Here is a 27,980-nt window from a genome sequence, read left to right on the forward strand (position 1 = left end):
TAAATTTCTCACCTTTTCCCCCTCATGTTTCCCACTATTTTCCCTTCACATTTCCTGCCCTTTTCCCCCTCACATTTCTCTCTCTTTTCCCCCTTACATTCCTGTCTCTTCTTCCCCTCACATTTCTCTCCTTTTCCCTTCACATTTCCCCCTTTTCCCCTCATGTTTCCCACCCTTTTCTCCCCTCACATTTCCGCCATTTTCTCCCCTCACATTTCCGCCATTTTCTCCCCTCACGTTTCCCGCCATTTTCTCCCCTCACGTTTCCCGCCATTTTCTCCCCTCACGTTTCCGCCATTTTCTCCCCTCACGTTTCCCGCCATTTTCCCCCTCATAATTAAGGGAACCCCTCTAGTTAAACCCTTTAAAACTATGTGAAGAGGGTTTTGGCCACCCAATTTAAGCCTTAAAAATGGAAAAAGGGGTTCTCTCTATGTTTAGAGCCCTAAAATGACGGATAAAGTGGGTGTCCTCCCAAGATAAAACATAAAAATGGTGAAAAACGTGGAGTTTCCCTCATTTTAAATCCTTTAAATGTAGGATCCTGCCTCAATTTAAATTTTTTTATGGAATTCCCCTCAATTTAACCCACCCAAGAGGCTTCCTCCTCCCTTTACAGGTTTTGCCTCAAGAAACACCAGTTTTGGGCCTTTTTGACACCATTTCCCCCATAAAGTCCCTTAAAACAGAGGGCTCCTATTGATGGAAGTCTTAAAACAGCCCATAAAGAGCCTCCTTTCAATGTAAACCCTTAAAAACGACAGAAAACAGAGATTCCTCCTCAATTTAACCAGTTAAACAAGGAAAAAGTTGTATTTGCCCTCCCCTAAATCCCTAAAATAACACAAAGCAGTGATTCCCAGTCAATTAAACCTCTTCAAATCATGGAAGAGCCAGGCTTTTTCCTTCAATTCAAACCATTAAAATAGTTTTAAAGGCTCTATCATTTGATTATCTCCCTTAAACCCGCGGGTAAAACGCGGCGTTTCTCAGATTTAAAACCCCAGGGCGCTCCTGTCTCTTTAAATCCGCCGCCATCTTTGAGCCGGGCGCGGCTTCCCGCGCGCGCCGCGCAGGCTCGGCGGAGGGCGGGCGCGGCGCCGGAAGCGCGTCAGGCGCGGGCGGAAGCGCGTCAGGCGCGGGCGGAAGCGGCGGCGGAGGGTGGCGGCCATGGTGGATTACAGCGTGTGGGACCACATCGAGGTCTCGGACGACGAGGACGAGACTCACCCCAACATCGACACCGCCAGCCTCTTCCGATGGCGGCACCAGGTGCGGCTGGGCCGGCCCGCGGCGCGCGCTCCCGCGGGGGGGGGCCCGTTCCCATGGCGACCGCGCCCGGGACCCCGGGGGGACGGGAACGGGAACGGGGGCGGTTCGTGAGGGGGGGTCTCTGTGTTTGGGGGGTCTGTTCCCGGCTCCAGGCACCCCCAGGGGCGGGGGGCTCCCCGAGTTCCCGTGGGATCGTCCCTGGAGCCCCGGCCCGGGACCCCGCTCCTGTGCCGGTTCACCCAGTCCCAGTTCACCCAGTCCCAGTTCACCCCAGTCCCAGTTCACCCAGTCCCAGTTCACCCAGTCCCAGTTCACCCATTCCCAGTTCAGTCCCAGTTCATCCCAATCCCAGTTCACCCAGTCCCAGTTCACCCAGTCCCAGTTCACCCAGTCCCAGTTCACCCAGTCCCAGTTCACCCAGTCCCAGTTCACCCCAGTCCCAGTTCAGTCCCAGTTCAGTCCCAGTCCCAGTTCACCCCAGTCCCAGTTCAGTCCCAGTTCATCCCAATCCCAGTTCACCCAGTCCCAGTTCAGTCCCAGTTCACCCAGTCCCAGTTCATCCCATTCCCAGTTCACCCAGTCCCAGTTCACCCCAGTCCCAGTTCACCCCAGTCCCAGTTCACCCAGTCCCAGTTCACCCAGTCCCAGTTCACCCCAGTCCCAGTTCACCCAGTCCCAGTTCACCCAGTCCCAGTTCACCCAGTCCCAGTTCACCCAATCCCAGTTCACCCCAATCCCAGTTCACCCAGTCCCAGTTCACCTAGTCCCAGTTCACCCAGTCCCAGTTCACCCAGTCCCAGTTCACCCCAGTCCCAGTTCACCCAGTCCCAGTTCACCCAGTCCCAGTTCACCCAGTCCCAGTTCACCCAGTCCCAGTTCACCCCAGTCCCAGTTCACCCAGTCCCAGTTCACCCAGTCCCAGTTCACCCAGTCCCAGTTCACCCCAGTCCCAGTTCACCCCAGTCCCAGTTCACCCAGTCCCAGTTCACCCAGTCCCAGTTCACCCCAGTCCCAGTTCACCCCAGTCCCAGTTCACCCCAGTCCCAGTTCACCCAGTCCCAGCTCACCCAGTCCCAGTTCACCCAGTCCCAGTTCACCCAGTCCCAGTTCACCCCAGTCCCAGTTCACCCCAGTCCCAGTTCACCCAGTTCCAGTTCACCCAGTCCCAGTTCAGTCCCAGTTCATCCCAATCCCAGTTCACCCAGTCCCAGTTCACCCAGTCCCAGTTCACCCCAGTCCCAGTTCACCCCAGTCCCAGTTCACCCAGTCCCAGTTCACCCTGTCCCAGTTCACCCCAGTCCCAGTTCACCCAGTCCCAGTTCACCCAGTCCCAGTTCACCCAGTCCCAGTTCACCCAGTCCCAGTTCACCCAGTCCCAGTTCACCCCAGTCCCAGTTCACCCCAGTCCCAGTTCACCCCAGTCCCAGTTCACCCAGTCCCAGTTGACCGCAGTCTCTGTGTCCCTCATCCCAGTTAATCCCATCCCTGTGCCCAGTTCATCCCATTCCCAGTCCCCAATCCCAGTTCACCCCAATCCCTGTGTCCCCAATCCCACTCCCCCCATCCCAGTTCATCCCATTCCTGTGCCCAGTTGTGCCCAGTTCACCCAGTCCCAGTGCCCAGTTCCAGTTCACCCCATTCCCAGTCCCCCATTCCCAGTCCCCATCCCAGTTCATCCCATTCCCAGTCTCCAGTCCCAGTTCACCCAGTCCCAGTCCCCAATCCCACTCCCCCCATCCCAGTTCATCCCATCCCTGTGCCCAGTTGTGCCCAGTTCTACCAGTCCCCAGTCCCAGTTCACCCCATTCTCTGTCCCCATCCCTGCCCCATCCAGGGGCTGCTCCTTCCCTTGGGGAGCACCCGGGGGTCTCAGCCCCCCAGGAAGGGACAGTGACACCCCAGGAGGGGACAGTGACACCCCAGGAAGGGACAGTGACACCCCAGTGCCCCTCAGTGCCCCCTCCCCAAGCCCCCCACCCCCTGGCTGTGCTGCCCCAGGCCCGCATGGAGCAGTTCCAGAGACCCCAGCCCCCCAGGAAGGGACAGTGACACCCCAGGAGGGGACAGTGACACCCCAGGAGGGGACAGTGACACCCCAGACCCCCTCAGTGCCCCCTCCCCAAGCCCCCACCCCCGGCTGTGCCGCCCCAGGCCCGCGTGGAGCAGTTCCAGAGACCCCAGCCCCCCAGGAGGGGACAGTGACACCCCAGGGGTCTCAGCCCCCCAGGAAGGGACAGTGACACCCCAGGGCTCCCCCCAGACCCCCCCAGAGCCCCCTCCCCAAGCCCCCCACCCCCAGCTGTGCTGCCCCAGGCCCGCATGGAGCAGTTCCCGAGCCCCCAGACCCCCATCAAGGGACAGTGACACCCCAGGAAGGGACAGTGACACCCCAGGGCTCCCCCCCAGGGGTCTCAGCCCCCCAGACCCCCCCAGAGCCCCCTCCCCAAGCCCCCCACCCCCCGGCTGTGCCCCAGGCCCGCGTGGAGCGCATGGAGCAGTTCCTGAGCCCCCAGACCCCCAGGAAGGGACAGTGACACCCCAGGAAGGGACAGTGACACCCCAGACCCCCCAGTGCCCCCCAGTGCCCCCTCCCCAAGCCCCCACCCCCTGGCTGTGCTGCCCCAGGCCCGTGTGGAGCAGTCCCAGACCCCAGGAAGGGACAGTGACACCCCAGGGCTCCCCCCAGACCCCCCCAGAGCCCCCTCCCCAAGCCCCCCACCCCCGGCTGTGCCGCCCCAGGCCCGCGTGGAGCGCATGGAGCAGTCCCAGACCCCAGGAAGGGACAGTGACACCCCAGTGCCCCCCAGTGCCCCCTCCCCAAGCCCCCCACCCCCGGCTGTGCCCCAGGCCCGTGTGGAGCAGTCCCAGACCCCAGGAAGGGACAGTGACACCCCAGACCCCCCCAGAGCCCCCTCCCCAAGCCCCCCACCCCCGGCTGTGCCGCCCCAGGCCCGCGTGGAGCGCATGGAGCAGTTCCAGCGGGAGAAGGAGGAGCTGGAGCGCGGCTGCCGCGAGTGCCGGCGCCGGCTGGCCGAGTGCCACGGGCGGCTGCGGGAGCTGGAGCCGGCCGAGGCGCAGGGCGCGCGCGCCGAGCTGCAGCGGCTGCAGGCCGAGGCGCAGCAGCTGCGCGCCGAGGAGCGGGGCTGGGAGGCCAAGCTGGAGGAGCTCAGGAAGAAGGAGAAGAACATGCCCTGGAACGTGGACACGCTCAGCAAGGATGGCTTCAGCAAGGTGGGCTCTGGGGAGGGGGGGAACCCCCCAGAACCGACCCCAAAGCTGTGAGGGACCCCCAAAATCATCCCCTGTGCTCCCTGGGGTCCCCAGAGTGTTTTCAATGTGAAGCCTGAGGAGAAGGAGGAGACGGAGGAGCAGAAGGAGAAGAAGCACAAAACCTTCGTGGAGAGATACGAGAAGCAGATCAAACACTTCGGTGAGGGTTTGGGGGGTCAGGGAGCAGCTTGTGGGGTTCCCCGAGCTGGGGAGCCCCAGCCCTGTGCTGGGAGCAGCTTTTGGGGTTCCCCAAGCCTGGGAACACCCCCCAGTGCTGGGAGCAGTTTTTGGGGTTCTCTAGGTTTGGGAACCCCCTCAGTGCAGGGAGCAGCTTTTTGGGGTTCTCAAAGCTGGGGAGCTCCAGCCCTGTGCTGGGAGCAGCTTTTGGGGTTCCCCAAGCCTGGGAACCCCCCCTGTGCTGGGAGCAGCCCGGAATCCTCTCACTTTGCTGGAAGATCCAGGATTTTCTGTGGTTTTTCCCATTTTTTTCCCTGCTGAAGCAGAGTTTAGGGGGAGTGGGGCGCTCGCCCTCAGCCCAGGCTGTCCCTGGGGGTTCAGGGTTTGTTTTTGGGGGTTCAGGGTTTGTTTTGGGGGGTCCAGGCTCTGTCCCTGGGGGTTCAGGGTTTATTTTGGGAGTTCAGGGTGAGTTCAGGCTCTGTTCCAGGGGCAGTTCAGGGTTTGTTTTGGGGGGTTCAGGGTTTGTTTTGGGGCGTGCAGGGACTCTCCCTGGGGGGTTCAGGCTCTGTCCCTGGGGGGTTCAGGGTTCCTGAGGGGGTTCAGGATCTGTTTTGGGGGTTCAGGGTTTGTTTTGGGGGGTTCAGGGATTTTTCTGGGGGGTTCAGGGTTTTTTTTAGGGGGTTCAGGGTTTGTTTTGGGGGGGTTCAGGGTTTCTAGGGGTTCAGGCACTGTCCCTGGGGGCTTCAGGGTCTGTCCCTGGGGGGTTCAGGGTTTATTTTGGGGGGTTCAGGGTTCCTGGGGGCTCAGGCACTGCCCCTGGGGGTTCAGGGTTCCTGGGGGCTCAGGCTCTGTTCCAGGGGGGGTTCAGGCACTGCCCCTGGGGGCTCAGGGTTCCTGGGGGCTCAGGGTTCCTGGGGGCTCAGGGTTCCTGGGGGCTCCGGCCCTGACCCCGCTGAGGAGGGGTCCCCGTTGCCCGCCCAGGCATGCTGCGGCGCTGGGACGACAGCCAGAAGTACCTGTCAGACAACCCTCACCTGGTGTGCGAGGAGACAGCCAACTACCTGGTCATCTGGTGCATCGACCTGGAGGTGGAGGAGGTGAGGGCAGCGCTGGAATCGGGGTGAAATCCCCCTTTTCCAGGCTCCAGCTGCCTCCTTCTCACTTATTTGGGTTTTATCCCGTTTTTCCTGCCAAAAAAAAAAGGGATTTTGGGAGATGTAGAGCAGGAGAGGTGGGGACAGATCCTTAAAATCGTCCTTCAAAGGCACCCACCCCTTTTTTTGGGTGAGGGGTTCACCCCCAGCCCCCTCTCCTGCAGCTCCAGGGTTTTCCTGGGACAAGGAACCCCCAAAATCAGGGAATTTGGGATTAATTTGGGATCAAAAACCTCCTAAAGACCCCCAAACCCACCCCAGCCTCACCCTAAAGCCCTTGGCACGCCAGCCCAGCCCTGCAGGGGTTCCCTGACCCCAATCCCCTCTTCCCCCACCCAGAAGGGGTTGGGTGGCGTGGGGATTTGGGAGATTTTGGGGTCTTGAGCCCTTCTTTCCCCAGAAACACGCGCTGATGGAGCAGGTGGCCCACCAGACCATCGTCATGCAGTTCATCCTGGAGCTGGCCAAGAGCCTCAAGGTGGATCCCCGCGCTTGCTTCCGGCAGTTTTTCACCAAAATCAAGGTAAAATCCCCAAAATCCCTCCCGGGGCCCAGTGCTCCCCAATTTCCGCGGGTTTTGCCTCAAAATTTTTTTCCCTTTTGTGAGGTTTGACCAAGGGAGGGGGTGGAAAAGGGGGCTCAGGGGGTGGAATTGGGCTGGATTTGAGGTGAATTTGGGGTGAATTTAGGGTAGATTTGGGCTGGATTTGGGGTCAATTAGGGCTGGATTCGGGGTGAATTGAGGGTGAATTCGGGATGGATTCTGGGTGAATTTGGGCTGGATTTGAGGTAGATTTGGGCTGGATTCGGGGTGATTCAGGGTGTATTTGGGCTGGATTTGAGGTGAATTTGGGGTCAGGTTGGCATGGATTTGAGGTGAATTTGGGGTCAATTTGAGCTGGATTCAGGGTGAATTCAGGCTGGATTCGGCGTTGATTTGGGGTGAATTCAGGGTGAATTTGGGATTGATTTGGGGTGAATTCAGGGTGAATTTGGGCTGGATTTGGTGTGAATTTGGGCTGGATTCGAGGTGAATTCAGGGTGAATTCAGGATGGATTTGGCGTTGATTTGGGGTGAATTCAGGGTGAATTTGGGCTGGATTTGGGGTGAATTCAGGGTGAATTCAGCATGAATTTGGGATTGATTTGGGGTGAATTCAGGGTGAATTTGGGCTGGATTTGGGGTGAATTCAGCGTGAATTTGGGCTGGATTTGGTGTGAATTTGGGCTGGATTCGAGGTGAATTCAGGGTGAATTCAGGATGGGTTTGGGGTTGATTTGGGCTGAATTCAGGGTGAATTTGGGCTGGATTTGGGGTGAATTCAGGGTGAATTTGGGCTGGATTTGGGGTCCATTTGGGCTGAATTCGAGGTGAATTCAGGGTGAATTCAGGATGGATTTGGGGTTGATTTGGGCTGAATTCGAGCAGGATTCAGGGCAAATTCAGCCTGAATCTGAGGTCGATTCACGCTGAATCTGAGGTCGATTCGCGCTGGCTTTGGGGTGCACCCCCCTGACCCCCCTTTCCCCCGTTCCCCCCGTTCCCCCGTCCCCCAGACCGCAGACCAGCAGTACCTGGAGGGTTTCACGGAGGAGCTGGAGGCGTTCAAGGAGCGCGTGCGGGGCCGGGCGCGGGCGCGCCTGGAGAAGGCGCTGCGCGAGTACGAGGAGGAGGAGCGCCAGAAGCGCCTGGGGCCCGGCGGCCTCGACCCCGTCGACGTCTACGAGTCCCTGCCCGCCGTGAGTTGGGGCTGGGACCCCCGGGCTGGGGTCTTTTGGGGGGTCCCGCAGGTGTTTCCCTGCCCTGGGAGGGTTTTGGGGTGAATCCCAAGGTTTTCGGTGTTTTTTTGGGGTTTTTGGGGTTCCAGGCGTATTTCCCTGCTCTGAGGGGGTTTTGGGGTGAATCCCGGGGTTTTGGGTGTTGTGGGTTCGGGGTTCCTGGTGGGACTGGGCCGGTCCCAGTCAGTCCCAGTACGGGTCTGGTTCTGAGGCTCAATCCCCCAGTTCTGGTTGGTTCGAGGTTTTGGGGTTTTCCTTGGGATCAATGGCTCCCAGTCCCCCCCAGTCCATCCCAGTTTGATCCCAGTCCCCCCCAGCCCCATTCCCAGTGCCCCCCAGTCCCTCCCAGTCCCCCCAGCCCCATTCCCAGTGCCCCCAGTGCCCCCAGTGCCGCTGACCCCCGTTCCCAGGAGCTGCAGAAATGTTTCGATGTCAAGGACGTGCAGCTGCTGCAGGAAACCATCAGCAAGATGGACCCGACCGTGAGTGCAGCCCCAGAACTGCTGGGGGGCCCCAAATACTGGGGGGGCCCCAAATACTGGGGGGCCCAAAACCCTCAGGGGGCCCCAAACCCTGGGGGGGTGCCGAAACTGCTGGGGGGTCCCAAACCCCTGGAGGGGGGTCCCAAATCTCCGGGGGGGCCCCAAACCCCTGGGAGGGTCCCAAAATAATGGGGGGGCCCCAAACTGCAGGGGGGGGTCCCAAATCTCTCAGGGGGTTCCAAAACCCTGGGGGGGGCGGGGGGTCCCAAATCCCCTTGGGGGGAGCCCCGAAACCCCTCAGGACACCCCCAATCCCCTTGGGACACCCCCAAACCCCTCAGGACACCCCCAAATCCCTCAGGAGTGTCCCCAATCCCCTTGGGACACCCCCAAACCCCTCAAGGGGAGCCCCCAGACCCCTCGGGACACCCCCAATCTCATTAGTGGGAGCCCCCAAACCCCTCAGGACACCCCCAAACCCCTCAAGGGGAGCCCCCAAACCCCTCGGGACACCCCCAGTCCCATTAGTGGGAGCCCCCAAACCCCTCAGGACACCCCCAGTCCCATTAGTGGGAGCCCCCAAACCCCTCAGAACCCCCCCAAACCCCTCAAGGGGAGCCCCCAGACCCCTCAGGACACCCCCAAACCCCTCAGGACACCCCCAGTCCCATTAGTGGGAGCCCCCAAACCCCTCAGAACCCCCCCAAACCCCTCAAGGGGAGCCCCCAAACTCCTCAGGACACCCCCAGACTCTTCAGAACCCCCCCAAACCCCTCGGGACACCCCCGATCCCATTACTGGGAGCCCCCAAACCCCTCAGAACCCCCCCAAACCCCTCAGAGCCCCCCCAGTCCCCTCAGAGCCCCCCCAACCCCCTTTCCAGGAGGCCAAGTACCACATGCAGCGCTGCATCGACTCGGGGCTCTGGGTGCCCAACGCCAAGGACGGGGCTGGGGAGCAGCCGCAGGGGGACAGCGGCGCCCAGGAGCAGCCCAAGGCCTGAGGGGCCAAAAAAGGGCAGAAAAGGTCAAAAAAAACCCGCAAAAAAAAAAAAACACCCCACGAAAACAACTCGCTCCCTGTCGGAAAAGCAGAAGCAGGAGGGGAGGGGTCGGCCCCAACCCCCCCCCCCCCACACTCGCAGCCCCCTCCCCGCTCCCCTCACGCCCCCCCCACCCCCCCCAGCGCTTTTCACGCCGTAGAGACTTTGGGGAAGGATTTTGGGAGGTTTGGGACCCCCCCAGCCCCCCCCGGGTGGGTTTGGGGTGCGGGGGGGGGCGGAGCCGCGGTGCCAGAGCGGAGAATAAAGAGATTGGAAAGCTGAGCTGGGTCTGGGGGATTTGGGGGGGCTGGGGGTCGGGGGGCACTTTGTGGGGGCTGGGGGCGTTTGGGGGGGCTGGGGGCAGTTCGGGGGGTCTGGTTGGGGGCAGGGATGGGCTGGAGGCGCCCTGGGCGGGGCAGGGGGCTGTGACCCCCCCCCATCCCCCCATCCTGCCAGCCCCTCCCGGGGGTCTGGGGGCTCCCAGTCCAGCTGTGCCCGAGGGTTTGGATCCAGCTGTGCCCCCCCAGCTGTGCCCCTGCCACACCCCCAGTCCGGATCCAGCTGTTCCCACTCAGATCCAGCTGTTCCCACTCAGATCCAGCTGTTCCCATTTGGATCCAGCTCTTCCCACTCAGATCCAGCTGTTCCCGTTCAGATCCAGCTGTTCCCTCTCAGATCCAGCTGTTCCCACTCAGATCCAGCTGTTCCCAGTTCGGATCCAGCTGTTCCCTCTCAGATCCAGCTGTTCCCAGTTCAGATCCAGCTGTTCCCTCTCAGATCCAGCTGTTCCCAGTTCGGATCCAGCTGTTCCCAGTTCATTTCCAGCTGTTCCCAGTTCATTTCCAGCTGTTCCCATTCGGATCCAGCTGTTCCCTCAGGCCCCGCCCCCAAAAGGTTCGGCCACGCCCACTGAACGGGCTCGGCCACGCCCCCTTCCCCCTCGCGCCTCCCTTTCGGTATAACCCCGCCCCCTCCCACCCCTCAGCCAATCAGCGCCCTTCCCCCGGCGCGGCACCGCCCATGGGGCGGTGGTGCGTGGGCGTGGCCTGGCTGCGGCGGCGGCCAATGGCAGCGCGCGTCTCTCGGGGCCAATGGGAGGCGGCGGCGCTGCGGGGCGGAGGGAGCCGAGCGGCGGCCGGGCCGGGCCGGTACCAACGGGGAACCGGGGGGGGGAGCCGGTACCAACACTCGGACCGGGGGATAACGGGGGGTAACGGGGGGTAACCGGGGCGTAACCGGGGGTAACGGGAGCGGGGAGGGGTCGGTGCCGACCGGGAGGGGCGGCGCCAAGCGGGGGTGGGCCCGGAAGGAGCCCCGTGAGGGGCCGGGGCCGGTACCAAGCGGGGCGGGGGGAGAGGGGGGCAGGGGACGGTACCAAGGGGCGGGGGGTGCGCTCTGAGGGGCAGAAATGGTCAAAATCCAGCCCAGAACGGGTCAAAATTTCGTCTGGAAGTGGGGCAAAATCTAACTCTGAAATGGGTTAAGGTTTTGTCTTGAAGTGGGTCAAGAATGCAGCGGAAAACGGGTCAAAATTCACCCTGAAACGGGTCAAAAATTCACCCTGAAACGGGTCAAAAATGCACCCAAAACGGGTCAAAATGCATCCTGAAACGGGTCAAAAATGCACCCAAAACGGGTCAAAATGCATCCTGAAACGGGTCAAAAATTCACCCTGAAACGGGTCAAAATATGCCCTGAAACGGGTCAAAAATTCACCCTAAAACGAGTCAAAAATGCACCCTGAAATGGGTCAAAAATTCACCCCCAAACGGGTCACAATTTTTGAGCCGTTTTTGGTCCCAAATCCCGTTGAAATGCCATTTTTGGGTTAAAATCCCATTGAAACGCCGTTTTTGGGCCCAGATCCCCTCATTAACACCGTTTTTGTGTTAAAATCCCTTAATTAACGCCGTTTTTGGGCCCAGATCCCTTCATTAACGCCGTTTTTGTGTTAAAATCCCTTAATTAATGCCATTTTTGTGTTAAAATCCCTTCATGAACGCCGTTTTTGGGTCCAAATCCCGTTGGAATCCCATTTTTGGGCCCGCATCCCTTCATGAACGCCGTTTTTGGGCCCAGATCCCGTTGCAATGCCGTTTTTGTGTTACAACCCCGTTGCAATGCCGTTTTTTTTGTTAAAATCCCGTCAAAATGCCGTTTTTGGACACAAATCCGTGTTCCCCCAGAGCTCCGCCATGCCCCTGTGCCGGCGCGCCGCGGCCGAGCCCGAGGGCTGCGGCTTCCCCGCGGGCTGCGGCCTGAAGGTGCTGCTGCACTGGAGCGGCGACGAGGAGCGCGAGCGCTGCCGCGTCTACGGCCGCGGCTCCCTGAGCGCCGAGGAGATCTGCATCGACCTGGCCCGCGGCATCGGTGCGGCACACGGACAGGGGGACAGAGGGACAGAGGGACAGGGACAGGGACAGGGACAGGGGGACAGAGGGACAGGGGGACAGGGACAGGGGGACAGGGACAGGGACAGGGGGACAGGGACAGGGGGACAGGGACAGGGACAGGGGGACAGGGACAGGGACAGGGACAGGGGGACAGAGGGACAGGGGGACAGAGGGACAGGGGGACAGGGGGACAGGGGGACAGGGGGACAGGGACAGGGGGACAGGGACAGGGACAGGGACGGGGGGACAGGGGGACAGGGACAGGGACAGGGGACAGGGACAGGGGGACAGGGACAGGGGGACAGGGACAGGGATAGAGGGACAGGGACAGGGGACAGGGACAGAGGGACAGGGACAGGGACAGGGGGACAGGGGGACAGGGACAGGGACAGAGGGACAGGGGGACAGGGGGACAGGGACAGGGACAGGGGGACAGGGACAGGGACAGGGGGACAGGGACAGGGATAGAGGGACAGGGACAGGGGACAGGGACAGGGACAGGGACAGGGACAGGGGGACAGGGGGACAGGGACAGGGACAGAGGGACAGGGGGACAGGGGGACAGGGGGACAGGGACAGGGACAGAGGGACAGGGGGACAGAGGGACAGGGACAGGGGGACAGAGGGACAGGGACAGGGGGACAGGGACAGGGGGACAGGGACAGGGGGACAGGGACAGGGGGACAGGAACAGAGGGACAGGGGGACAGGGACAGGAGACAGGGGGACAGGGGACAGGGACAGGGGGACAGGGACATGGGGACACAGGAGGGAGAGGGACTTCGGGGTGGCTGGGGAAGGGCAGGTCCTGCTGTGTGACACCTGAGGGTGAGGAATTCCCAGGGAAAACAGTGGGAATGTCCAGGGAAAACACCAGGGACAACACCAGGAATTCCCAGGGAAAACACCAGGGAAAGCATCAGGAATTCCCGGGGAACAGCAAGGAAAGCAGCAGACACTCCCAGGAAACGCCAGATCCCAACTGGATTCCTTCCCAAGGCTGAGAAAATCCCAGTTTTCTGGTTTTTGGGGAATAAAACGAAGCCAGCCGAGTTTCAATTCCTTGGGAGCAAACCCCCTGGAATTTCAGTTTTTTGGGAGCAAAGCCCTGGAATTTCAGTGTTTTTGGGAGGAAACCCCTGGAATTTCAATTCCTTGGGAGCAAACCCCTGGAATTTCAGTGTTTTTGGGAACAAACCCCTGGAATTTCAGTGTTTTTGGGAGCAAACCCCTGGTCCCAGCTGCCTTTCCCCACTCCTGGCAGGAATCACCCCGCTCTGCTACAGCCTCTTCGCCCTCTACGACCCCCAGAGCCGGATCTGGCTCCCACCCAACCACCAGTTCCACATCGGGAAGGACACCAGCATCAACCTGATCTTCAGGATGAGGTGAGGCCTCTCCCCACCCGGCTTTCCTTGGAAAAACTGCTCCCAGCTGAAGGAGGGAGATGATGGATTTGGCCTCTCCATCGGCGTGGAAAAATCCGCTTCTTTCTTCCCAAAATCCCTCCGCCCTCCTCACCAGCGTCCCTCACGGAGGTTTTTGGGATCAGCAGGGGGTCCATGGAAAAACAAGATGGGGAAAGCTTTAAATGTTCCAGGAAGAGGCTGCTGCCCTTCATCCCCAGCTCGGATCCATTCCCTGTGCCCAAATCCCAATTTTTTTAAGCGCGTGGCTGTTTCTCCCGTGGTTCCCAGGAGTTTTATTCCTTAAAGAACCCCCACAATGCCCTGATTTGAGGCCGGAATGTGCCTGCCAGCACGGGGCCAGCCCCTCTCCTCCCGTCCTCTCCCCGTTCCAGGTTTTATTTCCGGAACTGGCACGGCATGAACGACAAGGAGCCGGCGGTTTTCCGGAACGCGCCGCGCGCGGGGGATTCTCCCGAGGAGAAACCTCCCGGGGGGGCTTTGCTGGACAGATCCTCCTTCGAGTACCTCTTTGAGCAGGTAACGGGGCAGGATTCGGGGAAAAACGGGATCATGTTCCTCAATCCAGCCGGATTTGGCTCAGGATCCGTTTTTCCCTCCCCAGGGGTTGTTTAAGGGTAAAAACCCCCCTGGGTTTTCCCTTTGGAAAGGTTTTATCCTGCTGGGACTGGAGCTGGGTGGGATTCTGTAATTCCAGGGGATAATTTTCCCTTTTAAGAGGTTTTTACTCGTGGTCCCACCTTTTAAATCGGAAAACACAAGGAAAATCCTTCTGGAAATCACCTCGGGGCTGAGCTTCAGTCCCAGTTATTCCACATCTGACAGGGAAAATTCGAATTCATCAACGACGTCGCCTCCCTGAAGGATTTCCAGAGCGAGCCAGAAATGCAGAAGTTCAAGAACGAGAGCTTGGGCATGGCTGTGCTGCACCTCTCCCACATCGCCATCAAAAAGGGCATTTCCCTGGAGGAAGTGGCCAGGAAGTACAGGTGCAATTCCTGCTTTTCCAAGGGGGTTTTCCCTCCTTTTTCCCTGTGTTTTTTCCCCTCGTTTTCCGCGGTTTCTCCGTTGCACCCCAAGCTCTTCCTGCACCTCTTCCCAACACTTCCCCGCTTTCTGTGGCAGCTTCAAGGACTGCATCCCGCGCTCCTTCCGCCGCCAGATCCAGCAGAACAACTTCCTGACCAGGTTCCGGATGAAGAACGTCTTCCGCCGCTTCCTGCGGCGCTTCCAGCGGCACACGGTGGCCGCCGGCAACCTGACGGAGCGCGACGTGATGTACAAGTACCTGGCCACCCTGGAGCAGCTGGCTCCGCGCTTCGGCAGCGAGCTCTTCCCGGTGCTGGCGCTGGAAACGGCGGCCGAGGGCGAGAGGGGCCCGGCCTGCGCCAACGGGGGCCGCGCGGAGCCGGAGCAGCCGCTGACCCCCAGGGATTGTCCGGTCACTCACCACGTCCTGGTCACCGGCACCGGCGGCATCCAGTGGCGGCCGGTGCCCGGAGAGGTGGGTTGGGATGGGGGGGCTTTGGGATGAGACGTTGCTGCCCCAAATCCTGGGTTTGTGGTGGGTTTGGGATGCTGCATTCCCACCCCAAATCCTGGGTTTTTCCTCAGTTTGTGGTGGGTTTGGGATGAGCCGTTCCTGCCCCAAATCCTGGGTTTGTGGTGGGTTTGGGATGAGCCATTCCTGCCCCAAATCCTTCATTTGTGGTGGGTTTGGGATGAGCCGTTCCTGCCCCAAATCCTGGGTTTGTGGTGGGTTTGGGATGAGCCATTCCTGCCCCAAATCCTTCATTTGTGGTGGGTTTGGGATGAGCCGTTCCTGCCCCAAATCTCTCATTTGTGGTGGGTTTGGGATGAGCCATTCCCACCCCAAATCCTGGGTTTTTCCTCAGTTTGTGTTGGGTTTGGGATGAGCCATTCCTGCCCCAAATCCTTCATTTGTGGTGGGTTTGGGATGAGCCATTCCGACCTCAAATCCTATCTTTTTCTATGGTTTGTGGTGCTGGGTTTTGCCTGGGGTGCTGTCTCTGTTCTTTTCCCAGTTTTTCCCAGTTTCCCACCCAAATCCATCCCACACCATCTCCTTCATTTGTGCATCCAGGCTTTTCCTCGGCCTCCAGCTTATCCCGGTTTCCCCCCAGCTCTTCCCAGCAGCAGGAAAAGTCTGGAATTCTCCTCTTTGCTCCCCCGCAGAGCACGGAAAACTTCTCCCAGCGTGGATATTTTGGGAGAAAAAGCAGGAGCAAGGAGCCGGAGGCGCAGCCGGCCGAGCGGAGCGAGCCCCCCTGGTGCCACTTCTGCGATTTTCGGGAAATCACCCACGTGGTGGTCAAGGACTCCAGGATCAGCATCCACCGCCAGGACAACAAGTGCCTGGTGGGTGGGGATGGATCCCGGGTCGCTCCCGGCGCAGGGATCCCGGGATGGCTCCTCCCAGGTCAGGGGGAGGCAGCGCTGGGAGGAACCAGGGGTTTTATCTGGGTTTTCTGGGGTTTTTTTAGGGTTTCCCATGGTTTTTAGGGTTTCCTGTGGGTTTTTTTGGGGTTTCCCACGGGTTTCCTGCAGGTTTCCCAAGGGTTTTTTTAGGGTTTTCCGTGGGATTTTTTAGGGTTTCCTGTGGGTTTTTTTAGGCTTTCCCGCAGGGTTTTTTTAGTGTTTTCCATGGGTTTCTTAGTATTTCCTGCAGGTTTTTTCGGGTTTCCTGTGATTTTTTTTACTGTTTCCCGCGGTGTTTTTTTAGAATTTTCCATGGGTTTCTTAGGGTTTCCCGCAGGTTTTTTCGGGTTTCCTGTGGGTTTCCCGTGGGTTTCCCGCTCACCCCGGCGCTCTGTCCCTCCCCAGGAGGTGCTGCTGCCGTGCCCTGGCAGTGCCCTGGCTCTGGTGTCCCTGGTGGACGGATATTTCCGGCTGACAGCCGACTCCAGCCATTACCTGTGCCACGACGTGGCCCCGCCGCGGCTGCTGCTGAGCATCCACAACGGCATCCACGGGCCCATGCAGTGAGTGCGGCGTCCCTGCGGATCACCCGGGTCCCAGGGGTCATCCCGGAGCTGCTCCGTGTCCTCGGGGTGGTGCCTGGGTGTTTCACCTGCTCTGGGTGCATCCCAGTGCATTCCATGTCCTTTGGGTTCATCCCAGTCCATTCCATGTCCTTTGGGTCCATCCCAATCCATTCCATGTCCTTTGGGTCCATCCCAATCCATTCCATGTCCTTTGGGTCCATCCCAATCCCTTCCCTGCCCTCAGGGCTCATCCCAATCCATTCCATTTCCTCAGGGCTCATCCCAATCCATTCCATGTCCTTTGGGTCCATCCCAATCCCTTCCCTGCCCTCAGGGCTCATCCCAATCCATTCTCTTTCCTCAGGAGCTCATCCCAATCCATTCTGTGTCCTTTGGGTCCATCCCAATCCATTCCATGTCCTTTGGGTCCATCCCAATCCATTCCATGTCCTTTGGGTCCATCCCAATCCATTCCATGTCCTTTGGGTCCATCCCAATCCATTCCATGTCCTTCGGGTCCATCCCAATCCATTCCATGTCCCTTGGGTCCATCCCAATCCCTTCCCTGCCCTCAGGGCTCATCCCAATCTATTCCATTTCCTCAGGGCTCATCCCAATGTATTCCATTTCCTTTAGGTTCATCCCAATCCCTTCCCTTTCCTTTGGGTCCATCCCAATCCATTCTCTTTCCTCAGGAGCTCATCCCAATCCATTCTGTGTCCTTTGGGTCCATCCCAATCCATTCCATTTCCTCAGGAGCTCATCCCAATCCATTCCGTGTCCTTTGGGTCCATCCCAATCCATTCCCTTTCCTTTGGGTCCATCCCAATCCCTTCCCTTTCCTTTGGGTCCATCCCAATCCATTCTCTTTCCTCAGAGCTCATCCCAATCCCTTCCCTGCCCTCGGGGCTCATCCCCCTCCATCCCTTCCCTCCCTTTTCCAGGGAGGAGTTTGTTTTTGCCAAGCTGCGTCGGGAGGAGCCGGAGGAAGGGCTCTACATCCTCCGCTGGAGCGTGCTGGATTTCAACCGCATGATCCTGTCCGTGCTCAAGAGGAGCCACCAGCAGGTAGGGACGCGGGATTCCCGGGAATGGCGAGCTCTGGAATGACCCGGGAGCCTCGTGGCTCCAGCTCCTGCCTCTCCCGGCTTTCCCAGGCTCCGGGGACGCCGGGAGCCTTCAAGTACCGGCAGTTCCGGATCCAGAAGAAGGGAGACTCCTTCGTGCTGGAGGGCTGGGACCGGGAGTTCCCCTCCCTGCGGGAGCTCCTGGACGTGCTCAAGGGCTGCACGCTCAAGTCCGGCGAGGAGAAGTTCACGGTGAAGAGGTGCTGCCCGCCCAAGCCGGGAGGTAGGGACAGGGATCCCCCGGGGATCGGGAGCGGCGGATCCGGGAGCTCACGGGGGCCCTTCCCTCCTTCCCCAGAGATCTCGGACCTGCTGATCACACGGAAGGCGAAGGACAACGGGAAGCAGATCCTGAACCTCACCCAGCTCAGCTTCCACCAGATCCGCAAGAACGAGATCACCCAGGTGCTGCTTTCCTGGGATTTGCACTGCTCAGATCCCCGGGATCCAGTGGGGCAGGTGGAGGGATCCTCTCTGCTTTCCTGGGATTCTTGGGGATGGAGGAACCTGCTCTGCCTTCCCGGGATCCGTGGAATGGTGGATGAATCCTCTCTGCTTTCCTGGGATTCTCTGCCTTCCAGGGATCCCCTCCAGATCCCAGGATCCTCCCACACCCCCAGGGCAGCCAGCAGGATGGATTTGCTGTTTCACCCCTTCCCTTTCCAAGGAAAAGGGAGGGAAGAATCCCTGTGGGAATGGCTTTCTCCCACATTGGGAGGTGGGGGGAATTCGGGGAGGGATCCAGGTGAGGATTCCCCCCTTCCCAGGGTCCAACAGCTCCTGCTTTTCCCGTTTTCCCAGCGAGCCCACCTGGGCCAGGGCACCCGCACCAACATCTACGACGGGGTCCTGAGCGTGTGCGGGAATTCCGGGAACGACGACGAGGCCGAGTACTTCTCCACGGAGCAGAACAACAACGGGCGGGAGATGCGCGTGGTGCTCAAAGTCCTGGACCCCAGCCACAGGGACATCGCCCTGGTGAGCCCCTCCTGGGCTGGGAGAGCCGGGATCGGGGTGGGAAACACAGATCCGGGGGGTGGGAAACACAGATCTGGGGGTGGGAAACACGGATCCGGGGGTGGGAAACACGGATCTGGGGGGTGGAGAGGGATCCGGGGGTGGGAGAGGGATCTGGGGGTGGGATGTGACCCCAAAAGGGCTGGAAGGTGGCCCAGAGGGTTGGTATATGGATCCAAGGGCTGGAATTCAGCTCCAAAAGGGCTGGAATTTGGTTCCAGGGGCTGGAAAGTGGATCCAAGGGCTGGAATATGGATCTGAGGGCTGGAATATGGATCCAAGGGTTGGAATAAGGATCTAGGGGCTGGAAAGTGGATCCATGAGGGCTGGAATTCCTCCTGGCTTTTGGTTCTGGAATTTGGCTCCAAAGGGCTGGGATTTGGCTCCCAAAACTGGGATGGGCTCCCAAAGCTGGGACGGGGCTCCCAAACCTGGGATGGGGCTCCCAAAGAGCTGGAATTTGGCTCCCAAAGGGCTGGGATGGGGCTCCCAAAGCTGGGATGGGGCTCCCAAAGCTGGGATGGGGCTCCCAAAGCTGGGATGGGGCTCTGGGAGCTCCCACCCCTGGGGACCCCCGGGACCCCGCAGCCACGGCCGCTGTCCCCTCAGGCGTTCTTCGAGAGCGCCAGCCTGATGTCGCAGGTGTCCCACGTGCACCTGGCCTTCGTGCACGGCGTCTGCGTGCGCGGCTCCGAGAGTGAGTGCAGCAGCCCCCCCGGCCCCGTTCCCGGCCCCAGTCCCGTGGCGTCATCCCGCTTTTCCCCGCAGACATCATGGTGGAGGAGTTTGTGGAGCACGGGCCGCTGGACGTGCTGCTGCGCAAGGAGAAGGGCAGGATCTCCGTGGGGTGGAAAATCACCGTGGCCAAACAGTTGGGGAGTGCCTTGAGCTACCTGGTAACTGCAGTGGGGAAGGCCCTGACCCTGAGCCTAACGCTAACTCTGATCCTAAACCTGATCCTAAACCTAACCCCAACCCTAACCCAAACCCTAACCCTAACCCTAACCCTAAGCCTAACCCTAACCCAAACCCTAACCCTAACCCTAACCCTAACCCTAACCCTAACCCCTAACCCTAACCCTAACCCTAACCCAAACCCTAACCCTGACCCTAACCCAAACCCTAACCCTGACCCTAACCCTAACCCTAACCCTGACCCTAACCCTAACCCAAACCCTAACCCTGACCCTAACCCTAACCCTAACCCTGACCCTAACCCTAACCCTAACCCTAACCCTAACCCTAACCCTAACCCTAACCCTAACCCTAACCCCTAACCCTAACCCTAACCCAAACCCTAACCCTGACCCTAACCCAAACCCTAACCCTAACCCTAACCCTGACCCTAACCCTAACCCAAACCCTAACCCTAACCCTAACCCAAACCCTAACCCTGACCCTAACCCAAACCCTAACCCTAACCCTAACCCTGACCCTAACCCTAACCCAAACCCTAACCCTAACCCTAACCCTAACCCTAACCCTTAACCCTGACCCTAACCCTAACACTTAACCCTGACCCTAACCCTAACCCTAACCCTACCCTGACCCTAACCCTAACCCTAACCCAAACCCTAACCCTAACCCTTAACCCTGACCCTAACCCTAACCCTAACCCTTAACCCTGACCCTAACCCTAACCCAAACCCTAACCCTAACCCTAACCCCTAACCCTAACCCTAACCCAAACCCTAACCCTTAACCCTAACCCAAACCCTAACCCAAACCCTAACCCTAACCCTTAACCCTGACCCTAACCCTAACCCTAACCCTAACCCTTAACCCTGACCCTAACCCTAACCCTAACCCTAACCCTAACCCTAACCCTACCCTGACCCTAACCCTAACCCTAACCCTAACCCAAACCCTAACCCTAACCCTTAACCCTGACCCTAACCCTAACCCTAACCCTAACCCTAACCCTAACCCTAACCCAAACCCTAACCCTGACCCTAACCCTTAACCCTAACCCTAATCCTAACCCTGACCCTGACCCTAATCCTTCCCTCCCTTTCCCCTTGTGAGGGATAATCACATTTTTAGGGTCATTCCACCCTTCCTGCTGCCCGTCCTCGCTCCCTCTCCCCTGTTCCAGGGATTCCAGTCCTCCCTGGATTCATTTTGGAGCTGGGAAAAGCAAGGGATGAGGATGGGATTCTGAGCAGGGGATTGGGAATGGGGCTGGAAAATCCCATTGATTGTTTTATTCCCTGTTTTGGGTTGGTCTCGGAGCAAAATCCCAAGAGAAGGAGGTGAAATTCCAGCCAGGAATTCCAGTTTTTAATTTCATTTTCCAGAGGCTTTACCTTGCCCTGTGGGGTGGCTGGGATTTTTTCCAGTATTTATTTCTTCTGGGATTGTTTCCCAGTATTCACTTTTTATTTGGGATCTGTTGGAATTTGCTGTTGGGGAAAATGAACACTGGAACATTATTATGGGGAAAATTATTATGGGATTTTTTTTTAACGGGGTACATTTATTATTATGAAATAATTTATTATCAAGAAACGGTAAAATATTTATAGAAAATAAATAATCATTGGGGTTTTTTGGGCTTTTTTTTTAAATTTCCCAATAATTTTTCCCTTTGCCTCTGCTTTTCCCAGGAGGACAAGAACCTGGTGCATGGGAATGTGTGTGCCAAGAACATCCTGCTGGCCAGGAAGGGGCTGGAGGATGGATCTGTGCCTTTTGTGAAGCTCAGCGACCCCGGGGTCAGCTTCACCGTGCTCTCCCGGGAAGGTACGGGATTTCCAGGGGCAAAATCCAGGTCATTTTCCCTCCCCTTTCCCTAATAATTCCCATAGGTTGTGGCCAGAGCTCTTTTCACAGAGTATTTCCAACTTTTCCAACCTGAATTTTCCCAATATTTGGTATTTTAATATGGGAATCCCACCTGGTTTGGTCCCCAAGCTGCTGTCAGGGACGGTCCCACCCCATTCCAGTGCCTGGGATGCTTTTACCACAGGCTCTCCCCCCGTAAATCCCATATTTTTTATCCCTTTAAAATCCCAAATTTTATACCTTTAACATTCCGTATTTTATGCCTTTAATATCCCATGTTTTTCTACTTAATATCCTGTATTTTACACCTTTAATATCCCATAAACAATCCGTAATTAATACTTTTTTACCCTTCACCTTTAACCTTTCACAAGTAACAGACCAGCACCCCAAACATGCCATCACCTCCAATAAATAAACAAAATACACATTTCCTACTTTCCTGGTGGGATGTCCCCCTCAGAGCGCGTGGACAGGATTCCCTGGATCGCCCCGGAATGCATCCGGGATGTCGGGAACCTCAGCACGGCCTCGGACAAGTGGAGTTTTGGGACAACACTCCTGGAAATCTGCTTCGACGCCGACGTCCCGCTGAAGGAGCGCACTCCCTCCGAGGTGATTCCCGCTGTTTTCCCTCGGTGGGGCCGGATTTGGGCGTCGGGTTTGGAGTTTTTCCCATGTTTTTCCCGCAGAAGGAGCGTTTCTACGAGAAGAGGCACCGGCTGCCGGAGCCTTCCTGCCGGGAATTGGCCTCGCTGATCTCCCGGTGCCTCAACTACACCCCGGTGGAGCGGCCGTCCTTCCGCACCGTGCTGAGGGAGCTGACCCGCCTGCAGCCGCACCGTGAGGGCGGAAAAGAGGGGGAAATCCCGGGGAAAAATCCTGGGGAAACGGGGATGAGGGTCCTGGATCGGGGAATGGGGGAAATGCCAGGGTTCTGTGGGGAAAGGGGCGTGAGGGAGCTGACCCGCCTGCAGCCGCTCTGTGAGGGGCGGGAAAAAGGGGGAAATCCCGGGGAAAAGGGGCAAAATTCCCGGATTCTGTGGGGAAAAGGGGTGCGAGGGAGCTGACCCGGCTGCAGCCGCACCGTGAGGGCGGGAAAAAGGGGGAAATCCCGGGGAAAAGGGGCAAAATTCCCGGATTCTGTGGGGAAAAGGAGTCTGAGGGAGCTGACCTGGCTCCAGCCGTTCCGTGAGGGCGGGAAAAAGGGGGAAATCCCAGAGGAAAGGGGCAAAATTCCGGGATTCTGTGGGGAAGGGGGTGCAAAGGGCTCACCCGGCTCCAGCCGCACCGCGAGGGGCGGGAAAAAAGAAAAATCTGCGGATTCTGTGAGGGAAAGGGGCGTGAGGGAGCTCACCCGGCTCCAGCCGCTCCGTGAGGGCGGGAGCGGGGGAAATCCCGGGGGAACGGGGAGAAATCCCGGGGAAACGGAGCAAAATCCCGGGATTCTGTGGGGAAAAGGGGTCTGAGGGAGCTGACCCGCCTGCAGCCGCACCGCGAGGGGCGGGAAAAAGGCAAAATCCCGAGGTTTTGGTGGGGAAGGAGGCGTGAGGAGCTCACCCGGCTGCAGCCGTTCCGTGAGGGGCGGGAACAGGAGAAATCCCGGGGGAACGGGGAGAAATCCTGAGGGAACGGGGGAAAATCCCGAGGTTTTGTGGGGGAAATCCCGGGGAAAAGGGGATGAGGGTCCTGGATCGGGGAATGGGGGAAATCCCAGGATTCTGTGGGGAAAGGGGCGTGAGGAGCTCACCCGGCTGCAGCCGCTCCGTGAGGGGCGGGAACAGGAAAATCCCGGGGTTTCTGGGGGAAAATGAGGAAAGGGAAAAAAGGAACACCCAAGGTCCTTCGCAGACCTCGTGGATGTCACGTCGGTGAATCCCGACTTCCCGGTGTCGGATCCCACCGTCTTCCAGAAGCGGTACCTGAAGAAAATCCGGGAGCTGGGGGAGGTCAGTGGCGTCCTGAGGTCTGGAATTGCGGGGAAGCTGGGCAGACTCCTCTGCCTCTCTTGATCCGAAATTTCACTCTTTCATCTCTTTTCCCTGGGGATTTCCCTGGCTGGACCCAAAATTCCACGTTTTAATCCCTGTTTTCATATTTTAACCTATTTTCCCTGCTGATTTTTCCTTCAATTTTCTGAACTTTTTTGACCCCCTCTGGATCCTCCCAGCAAACCCCAAAACCTCCTTTCCCTGCCCAAACCCTGAAAAATTATCGTTCTCCAGGGCCACTTTGGGAAGGTGAGCCTGTGCTGCTACGACCCCACCAACGACGGCACCGGGGAGATGGTGGCGGTGAAATCCCTGAAGTCCGGGAGCAGCCCCCAGCTCCTGAGCTCCTGGAAGAGGGAAATCCAGATCCTGAAGACCCTGTACCACGAGAACATCGTCAAGTACAAGGGCTGCTGCAGCGAGCAGGGTGAGGCAGAAATCCCCTGGGATTTTCCAGTCGATCAGCCACGGAGAGCTTAAAAAAACCCCAATTCCCACTTTTTTTTGGCCAGGAATCGCTGTCCTGGCAGGAATTTGGGGGCTCTCGGGGTGGTCCCCAATTTCCCACGTGTCTCTTGCAGGGGACAAGGTGGTACAGCTGATCATGGAGTACGTCCCGCTGGGAAGCCTCCGGGAATTCCTGCCCAAGCACCCCCTGAGCCTGTCCCACCTCCTGCTCTTTGCCCAGCAGATCTGCGAGGTGAGCTCAGAATGGGGCTGGATCCCAAAAAAACAGGATGATTCCCCAAAAAAATGGGGTTGGATGACTCATAAACGGGGTTACAGCCCCAAAAGGTGGCTGAATTAACAAAAAAACCAGGGTGGAGCCTTTGGAAATGGGGCTGGATTCCCAAAATGGGGCTGAATTCCCAAAATATGGGGGTGGACGCTTTGGAAATGGGGCTGAATTCCCAAAATGGGGCTGAATTCCCAAAATATGGGGGTGGACGCTTTGGAAATGGGGCTGAATTCCCAAAATGGGGCTGAATTCCCAAAATATGGGGGTGGACGCTTTGGAAATGGGGCTGAATTCCCAAAAAATGGGACTAATCCCCAAAAAACAGGGACGAGCCCCTCAAAAATGGGACTGACACCTCAAAGTGAGGCTGAACTCCCAAAAACGGGATTGAATTCTCCTAAAAAATTGGGCAACACAGGGGTGCCAACCCTCCAATGGGGCTCCATTCCCAAAAATGAGGCTGATTCCCAGAAGAACCAGGGATGAACCCCCAAAAATACCTCACAGCTCCCCCCGAAACGCCTCAAAACCCCCCAAAACCTCTTCCAACCCTCCCAAACCCGGCCGTAATTGATTTTCCCCCCGTTTCCCCAGGGCATGGCCTACCTGCACTCCCTGCACTACATCCACAGGGACCTGGCAGCCAGGAACGTGCTGCTGGAGAACGAGCACGTGGTGAAAATCGGGGATTTTGGGCTGGCCAAGGCCGTCCCCGAGGGCCACGAGTACTACCGGGTGCGCGAGGACGGCGACAGCCCCGTGTTCTGGTGAGGGATCCGGGCTTTTGGGAGCTCTGCTGGATCCCAGCTCCCAGGTGTGTGACCCCAAATGGTTCCAGGTACGCCCCGGAGTGCCTCAAGGAGTGTAAATTCTACTACGCCTCGGATGTGTGGTCTTTTGGGGTGACCCTCTACGAGCTCCTGACGCGCTGCGACGCCGGGAGCAGCCCCCCGGCCGTGAGTCCTGTGGGAACCCGGGGGGTTTGGGGTTGAAATCGGGGTTTTTCCTCATGGTTTTGGGTTTTTTTTTTTTTTCTCTTCCCCTGACAGAAATTCCTGGAGATGATCGGGGCCACGCAGGGGCAGATGACGGTGCTGAGGCTGATCGAGCTCCTGGAGAGGGGGAAGAGGCTCCCCGTGCCCAGGGACTGTCCCTGCGAGGTGGGAAACAGGGGGGGAAAAGGGGAAAAATGGGGGAAAATGGGGAGGGAAGGAGGAAGAGGGAGAGAGGGAGGAGAAGAGGGGGAAAAATGGGGGGAAATGGGGAGGGAAGGAGGAGGAGGAAGAGGAAGAGGGAGAGAAGGAGATTTCCCAGGATTTCCCCGTTTTCCCATGCAGAATATCCCGGGATTTTCCCATTTTCCCATGCAGGATGTCCCGTGATTCCCTGCTTTCCCAGGATTCCCATGCAGGATTTCCCAGGATATCCCAGGATTTCCCAGGATTCCCCCTGATTCCTCAGGATTTCCCCATTTTCCCATGCAGGATTTCCCAGGATTTCCCAGGATTTCCCATTTTCCCCGTTTTCCCATGCAGGATATCCCAGGATATCCCAGGATTTCCCAGGATTCCCTAGCAGGATTTCCCAGAATTTCCCAGGATTCCCTAGCAGGATTTCCCAGAATTTCCCAGGACATCCCAGGACATCCCAGGACATCCCAGAATTCCCATTTCCCCGTTCCCCCATGCAGGACATCCCAGAATTCCCAGGACATCCCAGAATTCCCAGGACATCCCAGAATTCCCATTTTCCCCGTTCCCCCATGCAGGATTTCCCCGTTCCCCCATGCAGGACATCCCAGAATTCCCAGGATTTCCCCTGATTCCCCAGAATTCCCAGGATTTCCCCTGATTCCCCAGAATTCCCAGGATTTCCCCGTTCCCCCATGCAGGATTTCCCAGGACATCCCAGGACATCCCAGGACATCCCAGAATTCCCAGGATTTCCCCTGATTCCCCAGAATTCCCAGGATTTCCCCTGATTCCCCAGAATTCCCAGGATTCCCCCTGATTCCCCAGAATTCCCAGGATTTCCCCTGATTCCCCCAGGTGTACCGGCTGATGCAGCACTGCTGGGAGGCCGAGGCCGCGTTCCGCCCGCCCTTCCCCGCGCTGGTGCCCGTCCTGAGGAGCTTCCAGGAGAAGTACCGGGCCCAGGCGCCCTCCGTCTTCAGCCTCTGCTGAGGGGGCAGAGCCCCAGATCCACGGGATGGGGGGAACACCCCGAAACATCCCTTGGGACTGGGGGGGAAACACCCCGAAACATCCCTTGGGACTGGGGGGGAACACCCCAAAACATCCCTTGGGACTGGGGGGAAACCCCAAAACATCCCTGGGGACTGGGGGGGAACACCCCGAAACATCCCTTGGGATATTGAGGGGAGAAACCCCAAAAAATCCCTTGGGACTGGGGGGGAAACCCCAGAAAATCCCTTGGGACTGGGGGGGGAAACACCCCGAAAAATCCCTTGGGACTGGGGGGAACACCCCGAAACATCCCTTGGGACTGGGGGGAACACCCCGAAACATCCCTGGGGACTGGGGGGGAACACCCCGAAACATCCCTTGGGACTGGGGGGGAACACCCCAAAACATCCCTTGGGACTGGGGGGAAACACCCCAAAACATCCCTTGGGACTGGGGGGGAACACCCCGAAACATCCCTGGGGACTGGGGGGAAAACATCCCAAAAAATCCCTTGGGACTGGGGGGGAAACCCCAGAAAATCCCTTGGGACTGGGGGGGGAAACACCCCGAAAAATCCCTTGGGACTGGGGGGGAAACATCCCAAAAAATCCCTTGGGACTGGGGGGAAACATCCCAAAAAATCCCTTGGGACTGGGGGAAAACCCCCAGAAAATCCCATGGAATATTGAGGGGAGAAACCCCAAAAACTCCACGGGACGGGGGGGGAACACCCTGAAAAATCCCTTGGGACTGGGGGGAAAAATCCCAAAAAATTCCATTGAATGTTGAGGGGAGAAACCCCAAAAAAATCCCATGGGACTGGGGGAAAAAACCCCAAAAAATTCCACTGAATATTGAGGGGAGAAACCCCAAAAACTCCACGGGATTGGGGGGGGAACACCCTGAAAAATCCATGGAATGTTGAGGGGAGAAACCCCCAAAAATCCCTTGGGATTGGGGGGGCAAAACCCAAAAAAATCCATGGAATATTGAGGGGAAAAGCCCCAAAAACTCCACGGGATTGGGGGGGAAACACCCCAAATATCCATGGGATGAGGGGGGAAACACCCCAGAAAATCCCTTGGGATTGGGGGGGAGAACATCCCAAAAAATCCATGGAATATTGAGGGGAGAAACCCCAAAAAAATTCCAATGAAGGGGGGCAGAAAAACCCCCCCAAAAATCCCATGGAATGGGGATTAAAAACTCATGGAATGGAGGTAAAAAAAACAAAAAAAAAAAAATCTCATGGAAATGGGAGCAAAAAAAACCCCAAAAATTCTGTGAAATGGGGGAATAAAACCCAAAAAAATTCCGTGAAATGGGGGAAAAAACCCCAAAAATTCCATGGAATGGAAGGAAAAAAAACCCCAAAAAATGGGAATTCCATGGGAAAAAACCCCAAAAAACGGGAATTCCATGGAAACCCAAAAAACACCAAACCAAACCTGGCACTTTACGGGATTTTGGGAATTCCCAAAACTTCCCTTATTTATTGCCTGCTGTGCCCCTCCCCCGCCGCGCCTGGGGGGATTTGGGGGAAAAACCCCAAAATTTGGGACTGGGGGGATCCAGAGGGTCCCTGAATAAAGGGTGGAAAAGGCTCCGTGTGGGGGTCTCTCTTGGGGGTCATTTTGGGGTTTTTATTTGGGGTTATTTTTGGGTCTGATTGGGGTTATTTTGGGGATATTTTGGACTCTCTCTTTGGGTTATTTTGGGGTTATTTTGGGGTTTGTATTTGGGGTTTTTTGGGTTATTTTGGATTATTTTGGGATGTTTTGGAATCTCTATTTGGGTTATTTTGGGTTATTTTTGGGTCTGTTTTGGGTGATTTTGGGGTCTCTATTTGGGTTATTTTAGGGTCTGTTTGGGACATTTTGGGGTCTGCATTTGGGGTTATTTGGGATTATTTTGGGGTCTGTATTTGGGTTATTTTTGGGTCCATTTTGGGATGTTTTGGGGTCTCTATTTTGGGTCATTTTGGGGTTCTTATTTGGGTTATTTTGGGGTTTCTTTTTAGGGTTTTTATTTGGGTTATTTTGGGGTCTCTCTTGGGGGTTTTGGGGGTCATTTTTGGGGTTTTTTGGGTCATTTTGGGTTATTTTGGGGTCTCTATTTGGGGTAATTTTGGGATTT

General features: G+C 57.7%; 2 protein-coding genes across 4 annotated transcripts; both read left to right on the plus strand.

Annotated features, from left to right (window-relative positions):
- Positions 1 to 1,118: 1,118 nt before the first annotated feature.
- On the plus strand, positions 1,119 to 9,264 carry CDC37 (cell division cycle 37, HSP90 cochaperone). Its single transcript, XM_064402062.1, has 8 exons — positions 1,119 to 1,272; positions 4,222 to 4,503; positions 4,597 to 4,702; positions 5,701 to 5,816; positions 6,274 to 6,396; positions 7,431 to 7,613; positions 8,063 to 8,134; positions 9,018 to 9,264. Exons 1-8 carry the CDS (start codon positions 1,171 to 1,173, stop codon positions 9,135 to 9,137), a joined length of 1,104 nt encoding a protein of 367 aa, XP_064258132.1. The 5' UTR covers positions 1,119 to 1,170; the 3' UTR covers positions 9,138 to 9,264.
- A 946-nt stretch (positions 9,265 to 10,210) lies between these two features.
- On the plus strand, positions 10,211 to 27,447 carry TYK2 (tyrosine kinase 2). 3 transcript variants are annotated; one of them, XM_064401968.1, is made up of 24 exons: positions 10,211 to 10,324; positions 11,363 to 11,546; positions 12,833 to 12,956; positions 13,370 to 13,514; positions 13,821 to 13,984; positions 14,121 to 14,499; positions 15,192 to 15,374; positions 15,840 to 15,997; positions 16,945 to 17,068; positions 17,158 to 17,350; positions 17,426 to 17,532; positions 17,929 to 18,105; positions 18,754 to 18,841; positions 18,913 to 19,040; positions 20,751 to 20,886; positions 21,392 to 21,543; positions 21,621 to 21,771; positions 22,780 to 22,877; positions 23,154 to 23,346; positions 23,501 to 23,619; positions 24,253 to 24,425; positions 24,497 to 24,614; positions 24,708 to 24,818; positions 25,707 to 27,447. In XM_064401968.1, exons 1-24 carry the CDS (start codon positions 10,268 to 10,270, stop codon positions 25,839 to 25,841), a joined length of 3,597 nt encoding a protein of 1,198 aa, XP_064258038.1. In that variant the 5' UTR covers positions 10,211 to 10,267; the 3' UTR covers positions 25,842 to 27,447. The 3 variants fall into 3 exon arrangements, with proteins under 3 accessions (XP_064258038.1, XP_064258037.1, XP_064258039.1); XM_064401967.1 differs by having other exon boundaries at positions 10,264 to 10,354; XM_064401969.1 differs by having other exon boundaries at positions 10,292 to 10,386.
- Positions 27,448 to 27,980: the final 533 nt, after the last annotated feature.

This window comes from Passer domesticus, chromosome 34 (assembly GCF_036417665.1).
Source record: "Passer domesticus isolate bPasDom1 chromosome 34, bPasDom1.hap1, whole genome shotgun sequence".
NCBI lineage: Eukaryota > Metazoa > Chordata > Aves > Passeriformes > Passeridae > Passer > Passer domesticus.

Coding starts and splice junctions, on each gene's coding strand:
- CDC37 (XM_064402062.1), top strand. CDS start 1,171: ATGGTGGATTACAGCGTGTGGGACCACATCGAGGTCTCGGACGACGAG. Junction 5,817..6,273: donor TCGACCTGGAGGTGGAGGAG/GTGAGGGCAGCG, acceptor TTCTTTCCCCAG/AAACACGCGCTGATGGAGCA. Junction 7,614..8,062: donor TCTACGAGTCCCTGCCCGCC/GTGAGTTGGGGC, acceptor CCCCGTTCCCAG/GAGCTGCAGAAATGTTTCGA.
- TYK2 (XM_064401967.1), top strand. CDS start 10,268: ATGGGAGGCGGCGGCGCTGCGGGGCGGAGGGAGCCGAGCGGCGGCCGG. Junction 13,515..13,820: donor TCGAGTACCTCTTTGAGCAG/GTAACGGGGCAG, acceptor CACATCTGACAG/GGAAAATTCGAATTCATCAA. Junction 18,106..18,753: donor GCCACAGGGACATCGCCCTG/GTGAGCCCCTCC, acceptor CTGTCCCCTCAG/GCGTTCTTCGAGAGCGCCAG.